The following is a 16,823-nucleotide window of genomic DNA, read 5'->3' as shown; positions in this document are numbered from 1 at the left end:
AAAACCACATTGTAATTACATTTCAAAGGCATTACAGTGGAACCTACGGACATTTTGTGACCCTGTTACTTTTTGCTGTAATATATATATATAGAAGTTTTCCTCTCAGAGGTAAAAAATGAGACCTGTTGGGACCAAAATTTTTTGTCCTTATTATAGAAGTTTTTCTATTGTGTCCTTAATTCGGGGAGTTTGTTAAGAGAGGTTCCACTGTATCAATGACCCTATAAATAAGACCATTTTGTGATAATAGCTAAAGACCTAGGCTTTCAATGTCATCATCTTATAGTGAGACCTCATTTGATACACTAGTAGCGGGTTACCTACACTTCATTGGCATGGACTATTTTTGTATGACACATTCTGGTACAAACTAAACAATAGAGATATATAGAAAAAAAAGAAAAAAAAGAACCGCAACATGTGGACCAAAATATGTCAACAAAAATGGTGACTTGAAAAAAAATCCAAGACCCAAAATGGTGACTTGATCCCCTGCAATGCATGTTGCGGGGGATCAAGTCACCACTGGGATTTTTTCTGCATTCTTCAACGTTTCAGTTACATGTTTCTGACTCCCTGTATTTCACAGGCTTTAGCCTTCTCACAGGTCCCTAGTGGGATAGCATTTAATATGGGAGATAACATTGACCCCTCCCTTTCTGTGTGAGTCATGTATGGAGCTTACCATGTCAAGAGGTGGTCTTTGTAGAGAGGTTGCCGGTCTTTATAAATGGTGACCATAGTTATATGAAGTGGTGTAATCAATTAGATCATTAAGTATGCCTTAGAACCTAATATTACAATGTGGTACAGAAGTGGTCTTTAAGAGGTGACCACTAAGTGAGGTTTTTACATGTATAATGTCTGTTTCCATTGTTTCCAATTTCCTGGATCACAACTACCGACTATGTTTTGTGTTGCTCAGTACCCCCCCCCCCCCCCCCCCTCCCTCCACAGCACAGACTAGTGGTACGTACTAGTATAGCTGGTTATATTATTGGATATATGTAGCAGTACCAGCTATAATATAATAATCACGGTCACCAGTCTTGCCAGCCAGCCAGTATTTTTCTTTTGTCATTGGTCAGGTTGTCATTTGTGACCGGATTTCATATAACAAGGCTTCTACACACACAAAATCAAACTTACGATTTTACCAGAAATGGATTGCTGTTCTAATACACTATCATACTTCACACTGTACTTCCTTCAGGACTGGCAAGTCTGGTTTCTGTAGCAGCTTTCTTCCGACCCTGTCAAAGCCACGAGTGGGAGATTGGTGCCATTAAATGGCCATGGCTTTGTGATAATGGTGTGTAGTGAGCTGGGACTTCACAGAGAGCTCGCCAATAGTGTTCCCAGTCAATTTGGAGTAATCTGAGGGCCATGGAGGGCCATGGAGAGCCCAAACTTGGCCTCTGGATTCCAATCGTCTTCTTACTTCATTTTATACCTGATTCCTTAAAATCGCCATATCTCCTAACAAAGCTTTGTGCGTCGAAGCCTTGTTTTGTCAAATTCAGTCACATTTGGTCTGTATTTTTTTTCTTTTTTTTCCCCCAACCAACCGACAAAAGCAAAATACAGGGTGGCTGGTGAGACTGTAATGTCACTGTATACAGTTTCATTGCACAGCAGCTACATGTGCATTCATCTTGGTTGCACGTACTTCACCTGAGAAATTGTATTGAGCTGCTGTTCTCAAAGAATATTTATGGCTAGGGACTGTCGTGAGTGGTTTCTTGCCTCCCCAGACTGACTCTTCAGTTAGTTAGTTAAATGTACATGCATGTATACTTACTTTATGTTTTGTACTCCCTTGCCATGCCCACCCAGGTGTTTTTAACCAACCCTGTCTGGTGGTCGCATGTGACCGAGGATTCCTTAATGTTAATGTAAATGTTTGTGTCTCATTATAATAATCATGGTTTTCTCTCCATTTGCTAGCTGTAGTTTTCAAGTTTAGCGCGAGAAACCATAGTCATGATAGTCTAATAAATTGTTATTGTAAGGCTTCCTCATCGTTAATTAAAATCAAATGATTGTGGTTTGCAATATTGATGGTTTCCAGGCCACCAAATAGATACCGATATCACAGGGAATTTGACAGTAACTTGTTCTTCGCTTATCCTACTAGATGGCATCGCATCTTTTGCTGCGTACGATAGTTTTATGGACCTTATTGTTTGCTGTACCAGACCAGCAGGCTGAATGCTTCAACTTGGACGAGCAAGTGGCTAGGCTGTTTTCAGGCGGGAACAAGACTGACTCGCTGTTTGGATTTTCATTAACACCTCACTCGTTTCCAGACGATTCCACGAGGTAAGCTAGCGTGTATGTTTTTGCTTTACTCGTAGCTAGCTACCCTCGCTTCTTCCTCGATTTTGTGCTGTTTTAATTGCTAACTTACTAAATATTATGTTACCTCACCTAGCATTCTTGTTGGGGCGCCTAGAGAAATAGGCTCTGGCGGTCTCCGAACTGGTGCGGTGTATCGCTGTGACCTTAACGATAGTAGCGACAGCTGTAGCAGACTGGAAATTTTTGACAGATATGATGGTGAATATAATTGTTATGTGTACGTGGATAGAGCATTTTATATCTTTCATATTAAATACACTGATGTTTTGAAGAAATGATGTGTATATATAGTTGTTATAGCTGGAGTTGTGTTTTAGATCAAGGATTGACGTTCAGAAGTAATCTCCCAGTGTTGGAGTCATCTCATAGTGACGATGTCAGTGCTATTGATGGCCAATTGCTGGGGTACTCGCTTGATTCCATCAATGAATTTGCAATTGTGAGTTGTTGTGTTGTGGTTGGTCTCCTTATAAGAAGTTGTTTATTGTTTAGTCATGTGCACCCCACTACACGCTGGTGAGACGAGCTGCTACAGGGGGTGTTATATTACTTGATCATGACGGTCGTTGTGTTATGCTGCATAATAACAACCTTACTGTGCCGTACCTTCAGATTCCGTACAGTAAGAAACTACTTATTATGGTCCTTGTTTGAATGTGTCCCCATTTTTAGTTGACCAGCTGTTTGGACCTGCCAGTACCTCGTTCAGATTATTTGGCACTAGTGTTCGTTTATCAACAAGGGTAAATGTTTGTGTGAGTACGTGTGTATGCAATGAGTGTACCCACAAATGCTCATAAATACTATCTCACATTAGGGTAATGATACACTCTTTACTGCTTCCAGTCCTCTAAGTGGAGGAAATGGTTAGTTAACATCATGTGATGTCATATCATGTGAGGCCCATTCCCCTCTTATCTCAGGTCTTCATCCATTTGGAAGGTTGTACGAGTCAAGGACAGACCCTGTGGATTTGAATTTCAACGATGGATTAAATTCAAACACCCTCTCAACAGATTCTGGAGTTAATGGTTACCTAGGTATGTACAGTGTAGTGTAATGGAATGTGCTGTAGTATGGCTTTGTTATGGTATCACTGCATTCCATGACCTAGGGTTTCACATTGAACTTGGTTACATCACAGTGTCACGATCTGATGTCCCTAATCCTCGTAAGTTTGTGTTGTCATTCTTGTCTCCAAGTAACTATTGACTTGTTACAAGCAGAAGTGATAGCTAGTGCTCCGCGCAGCTCCCAGCATCGAGGGGAGGTAACAGCATGGAGTGACGTCTACCAGGCTAGCATCATTACTGTCGCAGTTGGTGAAGAGGTGTGTGTAATGGTTGAATAATGGTGGATGATGAGTATTACCTTTATTAGATTAATGGTTACTTTGGATATGACTTTGCTGTATTACCACAAGTTGATGGGTGAGTGTATAACTGTGTGTGATGCGTGCAGTTATGTGCATACTAGATCAGTTTACTCCCTTATAATCACATGTTGTTCACCTCCAGATTTGACAGTCTGGTTGTTGGGTGTCCACTGTGTAATCTCGAGAGAGGAGTGGTTTACTTCTATGTCAACAATAATGGTGCTCTTACCAGTGATCCTGTCAGGATACAATCCCCCTGTGGAAAAATTGGTCGTTTTGGTTTATCTGTTGAGAACATTGGAGACCTTGATGGGGATGGCTTTAAGGGTATGTCTCATTATTTACAAGGTTTCTATAATGTGTTGTTGCTGTTCTAGACGTTGCTATAGCAGCCCCAGAGGAGGTGGGGCAACATCCTAGTGACGGCACTGACTACACTGGAGTGGTGTACATATATCGTGGAGCATTGAGATCATTAGTGACCACTCCATCTCAGGTATATTAGCATACCAAGAAGTGATGCAATGTTTGGGGTTATCATAATAACATAATTGTTATTTATGCTCTATTGCCTTTATTGGTCACTGAGCCAATCCTCCAGTATTGTAGTTTATGCATGTGTGTTTGCAGTAGGGGTGAAACAAATATCTAATTTTTAGAATATGAATATTTTCTAATTAATGAACGAATTAACAAATTATTCTTTAAGAATTTTTTTCATAACTAGGTGCTCAAAAGGGACAAATCATTTTACTTTGATTACTACTACATCCTATTATGAAAAGTCCTTTACATACATATATTTATCGTTTCAGCCTTAGTTTGCAGCCTGCTGCATCCATGTGTACGTAAACCTCATTAATGTGGTCACCTTAGGGCCCCCAATATTTGAACTCATGAGGTTGTCTTATTAAATGCGGCACCTTGAATAGTAGTAGTAGCCCAGTGCTACAATTGATTTTCATATTTAATATGAGCTAAGCATTGTTATACTTGACTTTGAATAGTTGCTGCATCAATTTTTTATCAACGCCGCGGTCAAATAAATATGGTATATTTGTGACATGGTCACTATAATGAGGTGGTCTTATGAGGCCATGAAATACACCTTAACTATATATGTTTCGGACGTACTTGACATGGGTTACTATAATGAGGTGGTCTTACATGAATTTGGTTTGCAACATATTTAAGCAGTGCCTGTTGTTGTCACACTATATAGGTTATATATGGACGCAGTACTATTCCCTTATTTGGTTATTCTCTCAATGGTGGTAAAGACATTGATAGCAATGGCTACCCAGATCTTGTGATTGGAGGAATATCAGTGAGCCAGAACAGTCAAGTTAAAATATTGAGGTGTGTGATTTCCACTTTGTAACAGTTAGAATATTTAGAAATAGTCTCCTCTTAAAGGATGTGTGGATACTAGATCCGTTCAGGCTGAGATTTCCTTTCTGAATTTCTTAGCTGAATTTTTTAAGTATTTGTCCTGTCAATTTTGTAGGCACCTGTCAGGGCACCTGAGGTAAAGTGTTGCTATAATTAGTGACACCAATTAAGACATTCTTTCTTTGTTAGTTGTTTTTGGTGTAGTTTAACTGTTTTAAGGAGATGACATAACGCAGGGTTTCTGTCTGATGTGGTATAGACTTATGAAATTCCACATGTCTGAGGTTGTCTGGTTACCTAGCAACCAGTAACATGATATTATGATGTTGTCATAGAGGTGCTCCTGTGGTGACTGTAGTAGCTGAGTTGACAACTCCAAGTGCACCACTTGTCCTTGGCAACCTGCCAGATGATCAGCAATGTGAGGTGGTGGCTGAGACCATTGTGGTGTGCTTTGATGTGACAGTGTGTTTCAACTATACCACCACTCTACCTGGAGATGTAGTTGAGCAGTTCAGTAAGTAAACTATTTGTTTAGGTGCAGCCATGTGTACATTGTGATCTTAAACTAGTAAATTTGATCTGGTACCTTTGACCTCTCAAGCTATATAGTTATAAAGTGACCTTCTTAACTAGGAAATGATTACCATTCATCTCATGAATGTGATAAAAGAACTCAGTATTGATAACTGAGAGTGCAGCTATCTGAGATACTGAATTGTCTGTTATGTTGCAGAATATGATATGACCATTAGAGTGTGTGTGGTGGTGTACAGTGGGTCTTTCAGTTGTTACAATTAATCAAGATCACCTACAATAACTTGTTGACAGCTCTGTACATGTACTGTAACGTTCATGAGCTGAACAAAATTGTGAAGGCTTCATTCATGGTGGTTAAATGATATAGTTATACTATTGAAAGTGGATGCAAAATTTATGTGCTTTGAACTGCTCCAAATTGCAGTACAGCAGACACTGAAGTACAGGTCCTCGTGCTACTGAGCAGTACTACAGTTAAGTAAATTAATATTTTTGTAGTTTATAGCATATAGCATAGAAAAAGATTTCATTCTATCATTCCAAGAATCACTCCCATGGTAACATGTGCTAGTGTTAGAGGTGTTGACAATGATTTGATAGGACTATTAAAATTGCCAAATAGAGAATGTTATTCAGGTGTATGATGTTGTTATTCTATGGTGTAAGCAATCACAGGTGTGGCAAAACCACCTGAAAACCTAGTGTTTATTGGAGCATGTTGTGAAATGCTTTTATCTAACACACATCTATAACGACTGACCAATAACAGTTTACAAAACAAATGTATCCAACCATCACAAAAACAATTTGTAATAGCAAGAGTTAATAATATAGAGAGTCACTATGCATGTTGGGAAGCCATGTGACTGTCATGTACCATTACAAGTTGTTGTGGCCTTTGTCTTGAAGTGATTCAGTTTAACTGCTCTAACCTAACTTCCTCACAGTGTCAGAGCATTATACCATATTTATGTAGTTAAACGCTGCAAGACTAGTAGCTGCACTCGAGTGGTTCTTTGGAAATAAGGGCTGCAACATTGTTTTGAGTGTTGAGTAATGGTCAAATTCAAATAGTCGCAGTATTTATTACCGTTGGATCAATTAAAGTAATAAATGCTGTGGCATTTAACCAAGCAAATGTGGAATTTTGTGTAGGAGAACCAAAGTGCTAAAGTACTGTATTTTAAGTATGAAAAGCATATAGCCCACTGACAGCACAGCTAGTGACATACTAAACTCTTCCTACTGTTTCTTTTGAAACAGATTATATCATCTTCATTGCAACTGAAGGAATTCTTTCAGTATGGACTGATCATTAGGGGGAGTTCATTATAATCCATTGCCGTATTCCTTTCATGGGTGCCCCTGTGGGAGATTCTGTTTTCAATCCTTTAATTGACGTTGGGAGAGGCCGAAGTATTATTGAATGTCAATTCTCTTTCCAGGGGTTGCTTACTCACTCAGCTCAGATGAAAGAGTGTTCACCAATCCTAATGATCTTAGCAGTGACAGTAATGTAACGAATGAGATAACTTTGCAGGGAACAGGCAACTTGACTTGTCAGACTCACAAAATTTACCTCAAGGTGGGTGAAGAGGCCTGGTATGTGCATGCAGCCATGTCAGAATTTGTATCTATTACATCAATTGGAAAGTGATTATACATGATTGTGGTGTTTTATTGGCTGAGGTAGTTACTAATTTGAGTAATTTCTTGTTGAATTAAACCATCTGCTTGTCCAGCAGTAGGTAGCCTTATATGTTTAGTGGCTCTATTGAGGCTTTAATGTGTTTGTGTAGCCCGAGCTGTCTTCGCTGGATGATCTGATATTTTTGCTGGCCGTAGCTGATGTTGCTGATCCACTAGAATCTGGTGATGGTCTCCATCCTGTATTGAATGTGGGTTATACCACCAAGTGGAGCGAATCGGTATAATATGTGTGTGCATGTGTGTGTAGTGTTTGTGTGTGCATGTGCATGTATGCGTGCATGCCTGTAGTATGTGTACATGTGTATGTGTGGGTACCTGAAGTGCCATAGTACAGCCTGCCTACATGCATGTACCCTATTCTGTTAGGTAATGCTGAATTCCACTTGTGGTCCTGACAACTTCTGTACTCCTGACCTGAAATTGTCTTTTGACTACACAGGGTAAGCACTACACATCTAATGTACTAACCATCACATCACACAACACTCAGCTCTTTACCAGTCTACCTCACTGAGAGTTTCAACATCACGTTCAACATCAGTGTACGAAATGAAGGCATTGAGGATGGGTTTGCTGCCAGAGTGTTGATAGAACTACCTCATGTAGGCATTATCAAATTTGATGAGGTAAGTTGTGTTACTGGGGTGCAGTGGAATTCCATCTACAGTAGGCATTTTAGAACCAAGCTTATTATCATACAGTATGACAGTACTGTATAGTAGGGACCACAAAGGAGTAGGTGTGGCCCACGAGATAACATCACCCAAAAACCAGCCTCAATTTTCCCAGACGATGATGAGGCAGTATTGGTTAGGTAAAACTAAGCCCAAACAAGCTTTCAAATCGACCCAAAACACTTTCAAAAAGTTGCTATGGAATTTTTTTTTAAATTATTTAATGGAATTTTCTACTGACTGAGTAAGTAACCGACTGATCTGATGTTTTCAGACAAGTGTAACTCAATAACAACTAAGGCTACGTGCTTGATTTTTCACTGTTCGACGTCACTTCAGCCTGAGAGGTGCCTTTTGCCACACCGCAGTACGTACAATGCATTCTTCATGGACTTACCAATGTCCTCCTTTGTGTCCCATTCATCTTTGCTGACAGCAAAAAGTGGCGATTTTGCGGTAGCACGTGATGGCTTTCCTTCATAACAGAAATCATCCGTATTTTTCATAGTGGCTATTTTGATTGCTGAGGTGCTTTTCGAACAGTTCTTGATTCACACTGCTGTGTAACGAGTTGAATATAGCCGACAACAAAGCGTAATGGATACTTCACTTTCAGATGATAATTGATATAACTGGGGACAAACAAGTACACAAAAAATTTTTGGAATTTTCAACTAGAGTAGGGACCATAGCACATTGATAAAAAGTACTGAAACAAGCTGGAGTAGTGCACGATAGTAAATCACAGTAAAACAATAAGAAGTGTTATATCACTACTGTGCACTTTTATTATGGTATCTTGAGCACAGTAGGGATATAACACCTCTTATTGTTTTACTGTGATTTAATATCGTGTGCTACTCCAGCTAATTTCAGTACTTTTTAAATGTGTGTGTACAAATGGGACATGTATAAAATATTTAAGACATCAAGTAATATTTTGTTACTTCCAGACTCCTAACAAGTCTAACTTCATTTATTTTTATCTGTGAATTAAATTTATCCTTCCCAGTATATTCATGTACAGTGGTAAATGACAATATTTGGTATGTTTTCTTAAGAAATGTAGTGATGAATGATAGACTGAGATGTTTTAATCACTCCCTTACACGCTAGGTTGAACATCAAAGCAGATCACTTCAGTCAAGATGTATCCCTAGTATTACACGTAGCATGACGTTGGAGTGTCCCATTAAGAGTCCGATAGCTCCCAGTGAACTGGTAAGGGAATACAGTTCATGATGTTTAATGCCACTGTGGTCTCCATATGTACAGATATCCTTTGATCTCATACTGATACCACGAGTGGACGAAGTCCCACTAAACATTTCCAGTTTGCCATTTACCTTCCAACTAGTGGATGAACAGTAAGCAGTTGTGATATTGTGATAACTTTTATTCATGTGGTTTTGTGTGGACTAATAAAGTGTTGAATGTGTGTTGTGTGTTGTGTGTGGATCACTGTTCCTCTTGTTTGTATGGCTTCTGTGTCAGTCTAAGTGTACACGCTTTATAATTGCCATAATTTGCAAACACATTTAGTAAAATTAATTTACATTAATCATCATGGTGATGTGGTCATGGCTGTTCATCTGGTTTCCTTCACTTATTAGAAACACTACCAATGTCACTATGAGTCACACCTTACCTGATGTCCGGTCAGTTGCTAACTACTCGGTGCTGATCCAATATCTTGGCAGTGACCCACTGGTTGCTCTTCCTCTCACATCAACTCTCAACCAGGCTACTGAGATAGAAGAGATCCCTACTGAACCAAATCAGCTGGGACCATTATCTCCTGTTAATTTTGTGGTGAGCTAATGTCTATGGTGTCTGTTGTCAAAATAAAAGCCAGATTTAATTGCTTGTTTCTGAATAATGAAAATGGTGTTGTGTAGTGACCACGGTGCAAATGTAACAGGCCAGAGACCTGGCTGGGTTCAATTGCATGAGATCAACTTATCCTATCCCATAACAATTAGCACCTCTTCTGCACATTTCTTTATATCTGGTAATGAAACTGTGACTATAGTTGAAATTTGGATGGTGTGGGCAAATTGTTAGAAGTCCATCCTCACTCATACCAGCTTGTACCACTACTGCACATATCCACACACCAAGGTTTTAGACAGTGTATTAAAACAGTAGCTGCCTTGTAAAAATAAGTTGTAGGGTCTTCTGGTTCTGACGAGAAACCTGAGGCTGAGATATGCGTATAAGGGCTTGTTTACAAGGTGGTATTTGAGGCTCCACGAAGCCTGCATGACATGGCTGCCACAGTGAGGTGATCTTATTAACAAGATTAAGTGCAATGGTGTGTATGAAGTTCTTCATTATCATCCAGCTGTTGATTGGTTAAGCTGCCTTCTTCAGGAAACCCTCCACTGCTAATGATATTTGAGGTGTCCTGATTTCAGCGGTCTAAATGTGTGTACACTAATACAAATGGGACCATGGACAAGTGTCCTGATTATCAAGGTGTCCTTATTAGTGAGGTGTCCTGATTTCAGGGGTCTAAATGTGTGTGTACACTAAGTATCCTGATTACCAAAGTGTTCACATTTTCAAGGGTCAGTTCCACTTCAACACAGATGACTTATCTTCACTGTGGAATGATAAGTGTTCAAAAGCTCAATATGGCCTCCTTGTTAACACACATATCAAACAATAAACAAGCTTGTTTACACTAGTTATACAACCTCAAAAGATTGTAAACATCTGTTGAACATGTTGTTATGATGTCCAGTGGTGGGAATCAAGTACATTTTTGTCTTGACAAGAAGGCAACAAACCCACACAGTATTATATTGTCATGATGTGACTGAAGTGTGTCAAGAAGCTTAACAAAACTGGTATGTATAGTCTTACATGACTGCAAGGTTGCATGGACAGTATCATATGGCATTGCCATTGGCTGATATTTCAGGGGCAATTTGATATGAGTGTTGAAGTAGCTATCTCAGTGAGCTAATCCTAGCCTAGTGTGTATGGTCCATAACAGTGGGTTATTTTTAAAAACTTCGAACATGCACACAAATATTTGCACTACTTGTTTTTTATAGCCTCTAGTGCCTCTAGTGCCTTGTCTTGTTGATATTCATCCAGCCACGCACCCAACCATGTTGTTAGTCATTTGTCACTATATAAACTGTGGCTACTGTACAAAGGCTATGAATATAGTTTTGTAGTGCCTATGAGCTGACTGCTTGTCTTGCTGTGTAACAGTTTTACCGTATAGTGGGAAATTTTCGAGGGATGAAACTTTTGCAAAACTGTTCAAAATATGATTTTCACGTTTATAAATTCACGAAAGTCTAGAAAGTGGGTAATGGTTATGTGTATAAACTGAAACATTTCACGGTTATATTTTCACGAAGCTATCATCACTCACGAAATTCGCAAAAGTTTTGTTCCTCGAAAATTTCCAGCTATACGGTAGTTTATCAGACAATCAGTGATGTCACATAGAGTGACATGGGAGTTGTTTGTGTCAAAATGTGTTCTAATTTATAAATCAACGTGTAAGGAAAATTAGAAAATTTATATTTAAATATGGATCACAGAAATAAAGAACGATGAAACAAGGGAGGTTATCTACACCAACATATACTAGTATTCCAATGCAGCAGGGGTATAGCTACAAGTGTAGATGACCTCCCTTGTTTCCTAGCTTTTATTTCTATGTATGATCCAATTCTTACACTTGTTTGTTAACTTTTTGTAACAATTATAATTACGACTGGTGTACTGCATGAAAGGAAAGAATCACACATTACATGTGTCCCAGCTACGAAAAATTTGCTGGAAAGAGATGTGGCTATCCCACTGCATTTTGGGTTCTTTCCAATACCAATACCAAGCTGTTGTGAAGGAAAAGTGAGGATGGTTTTTGGGTGATATATTTGGGCAAGAAAGCCCAGACCCCCTACTATACAGTACTACTGTACTGTATGATATTGACTACTATAAACCTGTTAGATCACGATGTAGCCATTAGCAATGTATATATGAATTATTTTGTGAATTAATTTATTGTGCATATGATAAAATTAATAAGAAACTGTCGTACACACGTTTAAACTCCTGAAATCAGGATGCCTCATCAATAAAGACACCAGTGTCTCAGAAAGTCTCTCCATGGCACATTCAAATTCCATGATATCCCACACTAGTGGCTTTTAACTAAGTAAATTCATAGAAGACAGATTAACCCACAGGCATCTAGTTGTAATGTTTTTAATGGACCATTATATCACTAAGTGTTAATGTTTTAATGGTTGACATCAACCAATAATAGTGATCACTTCCAGTAATCATATTTATTGTGGTTGTAGATTCGTAATGATGATTCAAATAATCAGAGTTCACCGATTGCTTCCAGTGAGCTGTTGATCTTCTGGCCAAGTCAGACAATAGTTCAATCAAACACATTGTTTCCATTCCTCATCCCACTGCAAGTGTCAATTGTAAGTGAAGTATGTTGTTGAATCACTTTAATACAACAGTCACTATTTGTCAGGTATGTGTGGTGAATGTGTGTGTGTACACGTGCTTTACTCACATTGTACCCAGCTGTATATTGGGGACCTGGTGTCATCTGGGGAAACAGCCCACCCAGCTGTAACACCAATGAGTACCTGGTGTTTACTTGGGAAGTAAATGCCCAACTGTCCTTGTCTCATTTAGCAGTGTTAGGGTCGTTGTGGAACTTCAGGTTCTGCGACCTCTCTGTGAGACCTGGACAGTCCTCCTGCAGGTTACTAGTCCTGCTCCAGGAGGAATTTCCTGCACTAGCTCAAATGCCTGAGTGGTGCACAGGCATCCCAGTGCTGGTTCACTGGGTGGCAATAGCTGTGTTTCGTACGGCTGCTGTAGGCTTTGTGCGTGTACGTACTCATGTCTGTGTGTCAGTTGTTTGAGTATGTTGTACATTTACTAGGAACAAGTGGACAGAATACTGTGTACACAATACAACCTAATCCCACAACGATTGCGGGTCGAACAGTTCTTCAACCTCACTCTACCTATGACTGACACTCCTCCCAGCCCGGACCTGTACCCTGAGGTTAGTTGACCCTCTCTCTACCACACACAGTATGACTCACGTCTCTCCTTGTGTTAACAGGATTGTCCTAATACGACATGTGGTGTGATCATTTGTGACATTACCAATCTACAACCTGATAATAGCATTATCATATTTGTTTCCTCTGTACTTTATGTAAGTCTCATGTTTTGGTTTGTCAGTTGTGTTACAGTGACATCATCTTCAGAGTCCATCAGTGACTAGCAATCGTCCGGTTAGCATTACTAGTCTGATCAGGAACAACAATCGATATCCCATAGTCAAAGACTTTAGAACATCGGTACTTTCCCTTTTTGTTGGCTCGCATAAGCAGTCAGTCATGTATGTACCTTACAGACAGAACTACGAGTTGAAACTGCTGTACAAGAAGTGGCAGATGATTGTGTTAATGTGTACATTCCAATAGTAGCTGCTGTTGGTGGATTTGTTGCCTTAGTAATAATAGCCATCCTCTTAGGCTTGGTAAGCTAATGCAGTGTTTGCTAATGTGTTAAATTTCTTTTGTTTTAGTTGGGGTACTTCACCCGCAAGTGTGAATGTTACAAGAATAATAAGGGTGGCACCCACAGATTTGAAGATGATGCATTCTATGGTCCTCGTGTTGTTGAGTATGAATTAGAAGGCACGGGAGGTGAATCACAATTTGCTCCTGCACCAAGGCCAGCCAGCTGTAATCCTTCTATTGGTGACAGTGATATTGCTAATGGCAATGCAGTTGCAAATGGGTACAGTAAAGAAACAGAACTAACAATAGAGGGTAACACTAGTATGCATTTACAAGTACCATATAACGTGCAAACTATCAACTCTCATTCTACCTCACCAGAAGATGCGACAGTGATGTATGATGAACGTGACATAATTGTGACACCACCATTAACCACATCAAAGGAGAAATCGTCCAAAGACTCACTACACAAACCCACAAGTCCCACAGTTTCCGTATGTTCAAAAGAAACTGATGTATAGCAGCCACCATTTGTACCTTTTTACCACAACAATACTATTCATCACAATAAAGACATCACAAGATGAAATGATTATCTGTACATTACTCATATTTGTACAATACAATGATTATTATTATTATGTACTGTTTTTGTGTCTATGAGTCAGTTTACTATTGTATGGGTACTGTGAATCTTCTGACATGGGTGGTGTTGATAAAGATGTACCCATGGCTTCATCATAGCTTGGTAGGGCATACTCTTCTTGTGGTACAACATGACGGTCTATTGGAGTGCTGGAGTTGACTGGGTTGTTTGACATAGCAACAGCTGTTGTCAAGTTGGACGGTTGTGGCTGGCTGACAATTTGTTGTGACGAGTTTTGTTCAGAGAAGTCTAGTTCAGGGAATGGTTCATCATCATCATGGCTGTCATAGTTCCCGTAATCTGTTGGGTCATCATCAAGTTGGCTATCATAGAAACCATAGTTGGATGTTGGGTCGTCATCTTGATTGTTTGCAGCTGGACCATGTTGATGCGGCTGATTTGCTTGATTTGCTGCAGGCAATAATGACATGTTGAGGTCCACGTTACTAAGGGAGGGATCATAAAGAAGTGACTGCATTGGGTCTGCTGCTACATGAAGAGAATACCAACAGATCACAAATTGTAATACTTCCCAAACTATGGCCTTATTAATGAGGTCACAATGTACATTGTAGTTATGTTTGGTTAGGGATGAGCCTATTTAGCTTATTTTCTGATTATTCTTCCCAGCAATTTTTTCATGCCTATTTTGCTGTGTGACTGCTCTATTAGAGTAACTCGATCTCTAGTTGCCATTCCTATGAGCATAATATGGTATGTATATTTTTGGACCTCAGAAACAATGTACATCACAACTGTCCTTACTCCCAAAGTTACTAATGGCTGAACTTTTTTAAACAGACAAAATTTTTGCTGTTTCTTTTTTTTTGTTTTTTGTAAACGTCTATCCTCACAACATGATGCTTTTTGTGTGGTCACAAAAGTATTTTTGTAAAAAGTTTAGCAAACCCAAACATTAAAATCTTTTGTCTGTCAAATATCCCACAGTCTATCAGTTAAATATTTAGCAACCATGGGACCTAGGCATTATCCTCAGTTCTTCGCTTGACCTTAGGGACTCAAGGAGTAGACCTAGGGACTTAAGGACAGCAGCCTACGGAGTTAGGGGTAGCTGTAGATTATCCCACACTCCATCAGTTGAACCTAGGGAGTTAGTCTGAACATGTATACTATATTAGGAGTGGGTAAAAATATCAATATTATACTGATATTGAGATACGAATAATTTTTATGATACTCGAAATAACAAACACAATTCAGTTTCTTTGGTAAGTATGACATAATGTTGCAAAAACCTAGTCTCACAATGACTGTGACACAAGGCGTCAACAACAGGCTACTGTACAAAACATAAGGGGACAAACCAAACTGATTTTGCTATGCTTAATGACAATAAGGGGGAGGGGTTTAGCCCATCACGTTTCGCCACAGTGATGACTAGGTGTAGTGATTCAGTGAGAAAGAGTGCTGACTAAGCAGCAATACTGAAAACATTTAAATGCTGAAGTTAGCGTCACAATTATACCAACATCACTTTGGAGATGCACTCCTAAAATCAGCCTAGAATTTGAATTGTAATACTGGATACAGGAAGGACCACGTGTCATCCAAGACACATAACACAACATTGAAATAGTGTGTTCTTTTTATGACTACCACAAAATCTTACTGTAAATTGGTGAACCCTCAAAAAACGAATCCATTTTCTCAGACATCTGTTGTCTCCGCCTTTCAGCAGCTGACACACGTGCTCCCAAATCATTTTCAAACCTGCCATCAAGCGAGGCCACCATTGTATTAATATCCTTATCATCTTCAGCATATTCCTTCATCTGTGTCAACCATCGGACAGCTCTGCTTATCAAGGGAGGGATTATACCAGCCAAGTAGGCACAGAATCGATAGTGGTACTGATGGTACTCGATGTATGGCCACAATAACAACAACATTACAGCACAGTAAGACAGCACCAAACCCGGGATATACCAGACCAGTGAAATGAAGCCAGATGCTACCACGGTTAAAAGTGTGCAGAATATCCTTGCGTCCTCATTGTACCAGTGTATTAGAGCCAGCCATAATATGTTGAACCAATTCCAACGTTTTGCAAACAAGAAGCAAACTTCTTCATATGTGAATGAAACTGAGGCCTCTCTGGGTTGGTCCAGATTGCAGATAATTCTCTCAATTGATGCGAAATGGGCTGGTGGCTTGGTACCAATCTGTTTGTATTTATTGCCGTGTTTTCTCTCAGAGTAGGTGGACGCATACCACAGTGCATATAAAATTCCCCCAAGAAAGAGGAAATTGACAGCGGTCGCAATCAGACCGTACCCTGATCGCGCGTACCACCTATAAGGTGTGAGATATGTATTTCACACTTTGAGTGTAATTTGTACACTTCACTTACACGAACAATACATGGACGATTGTGAATAGTACGAACGAGTAGATCATGTGAGAAGGCCGGAACATTAACGCATTCTGCACGATAGACACCAATGTTTTGTGTGGCCACAGCTTCTTACAAATGTCTTCGTAGAGTTTCTCCAACTGTTCCTGAGTGAATACCGCCTGCTGGTAAGAGGACGCCGACGCTGTTCGGCGAGCCATCTTGACACGCAATT

The 16,823-nt window shown here is 39.6% G+C and overlaps 2 protein-coding genes across 2 annotated transcripts; one reads left to right on the top strand and one right to left on the bottom strand.

Annotated features, from left to right (window-relative positions):
* Positions 1-2,048: 2,048 nt before the first annotated feature.
* LOC136248768 (integrin alpha-6-like) lies at positions 2,049-14,269 on the top strand. The gene is made up of 27 exons (XM_066040568.1): positions 2,049-2,325; positions 2,438-2,562; positions 2,682-2,803; positions 2,857-2,986; positions 3,037-3,107; positions 3,182-3,230; positions 3,288-3,404; positions 3,479-3,535; positions 3,591-3,694; positions 3,745-3,794; positions 3,882-4,066; positions 4,117-4,235; positions 4,962-5,098; positions 5,467-5,648; positions 7,117-7,256; positions 7,471-7,599; positions 7,748-7,821; positions 7,872-8,007; positions 9,172-9,276; positions 9,331-9,422; positions 9,669-9,867; positions 12,390-12,521; positions 12,995-13,120; positions 13,181-13,276; positions 13,329-13,421; positions 13,478-13,603; positions 13,652-14,269. The coding sequence occupies exons 1-27, from the start codon at positions 2,141-2,143 to the stop codon at positions 14,108-14,110; spliced, it is 3,540 nt and encodes a 1,179-aa protein (XP_065896640.1). The 5' UTR covers positions 2,049-2,140; the 3' UTR covers positions 14,111-14,269.
* LOC136248769 (uncharacterized) lies at positions 14,166-16,809 on the bottom strand. The gene is made up of 3 exons (XM_066040569.1): positions 16,607-16,809; positions 15,866-16,548; positions 14,166-14,724 (listed from the first exon to the last, which is right to left on the bottom strand). Exons 1-3 carry the CDS (start codon positions 16,807-16,809, stop codon positions 14,228-14,230), a joined length of 1,383 nt encoding a protein of 460 aa, XP_065896641.1. The 3' UTR covers positions 14,166-14,227.
* Between the last annotated feature and the right edge of the window lie 14 nt (positions 16,810-16,823).

Source organism: Dysidea avara, chromosome 3, assembly GCF_963678975.1.
Source record: "Dysidea avara chromosome 3, odDysAvar1.4, whole genome shotgun sequence".
Taxonomy (NCBI): Eukaryota; Metazoa; Porifera; class Demospongiae; order Dictyoceratida; family Dysideidae; genus Dysidea; species Dysidea avara.
This window is presented reverse-complemented; position numbering and strand designations above follow the sequence as displayed.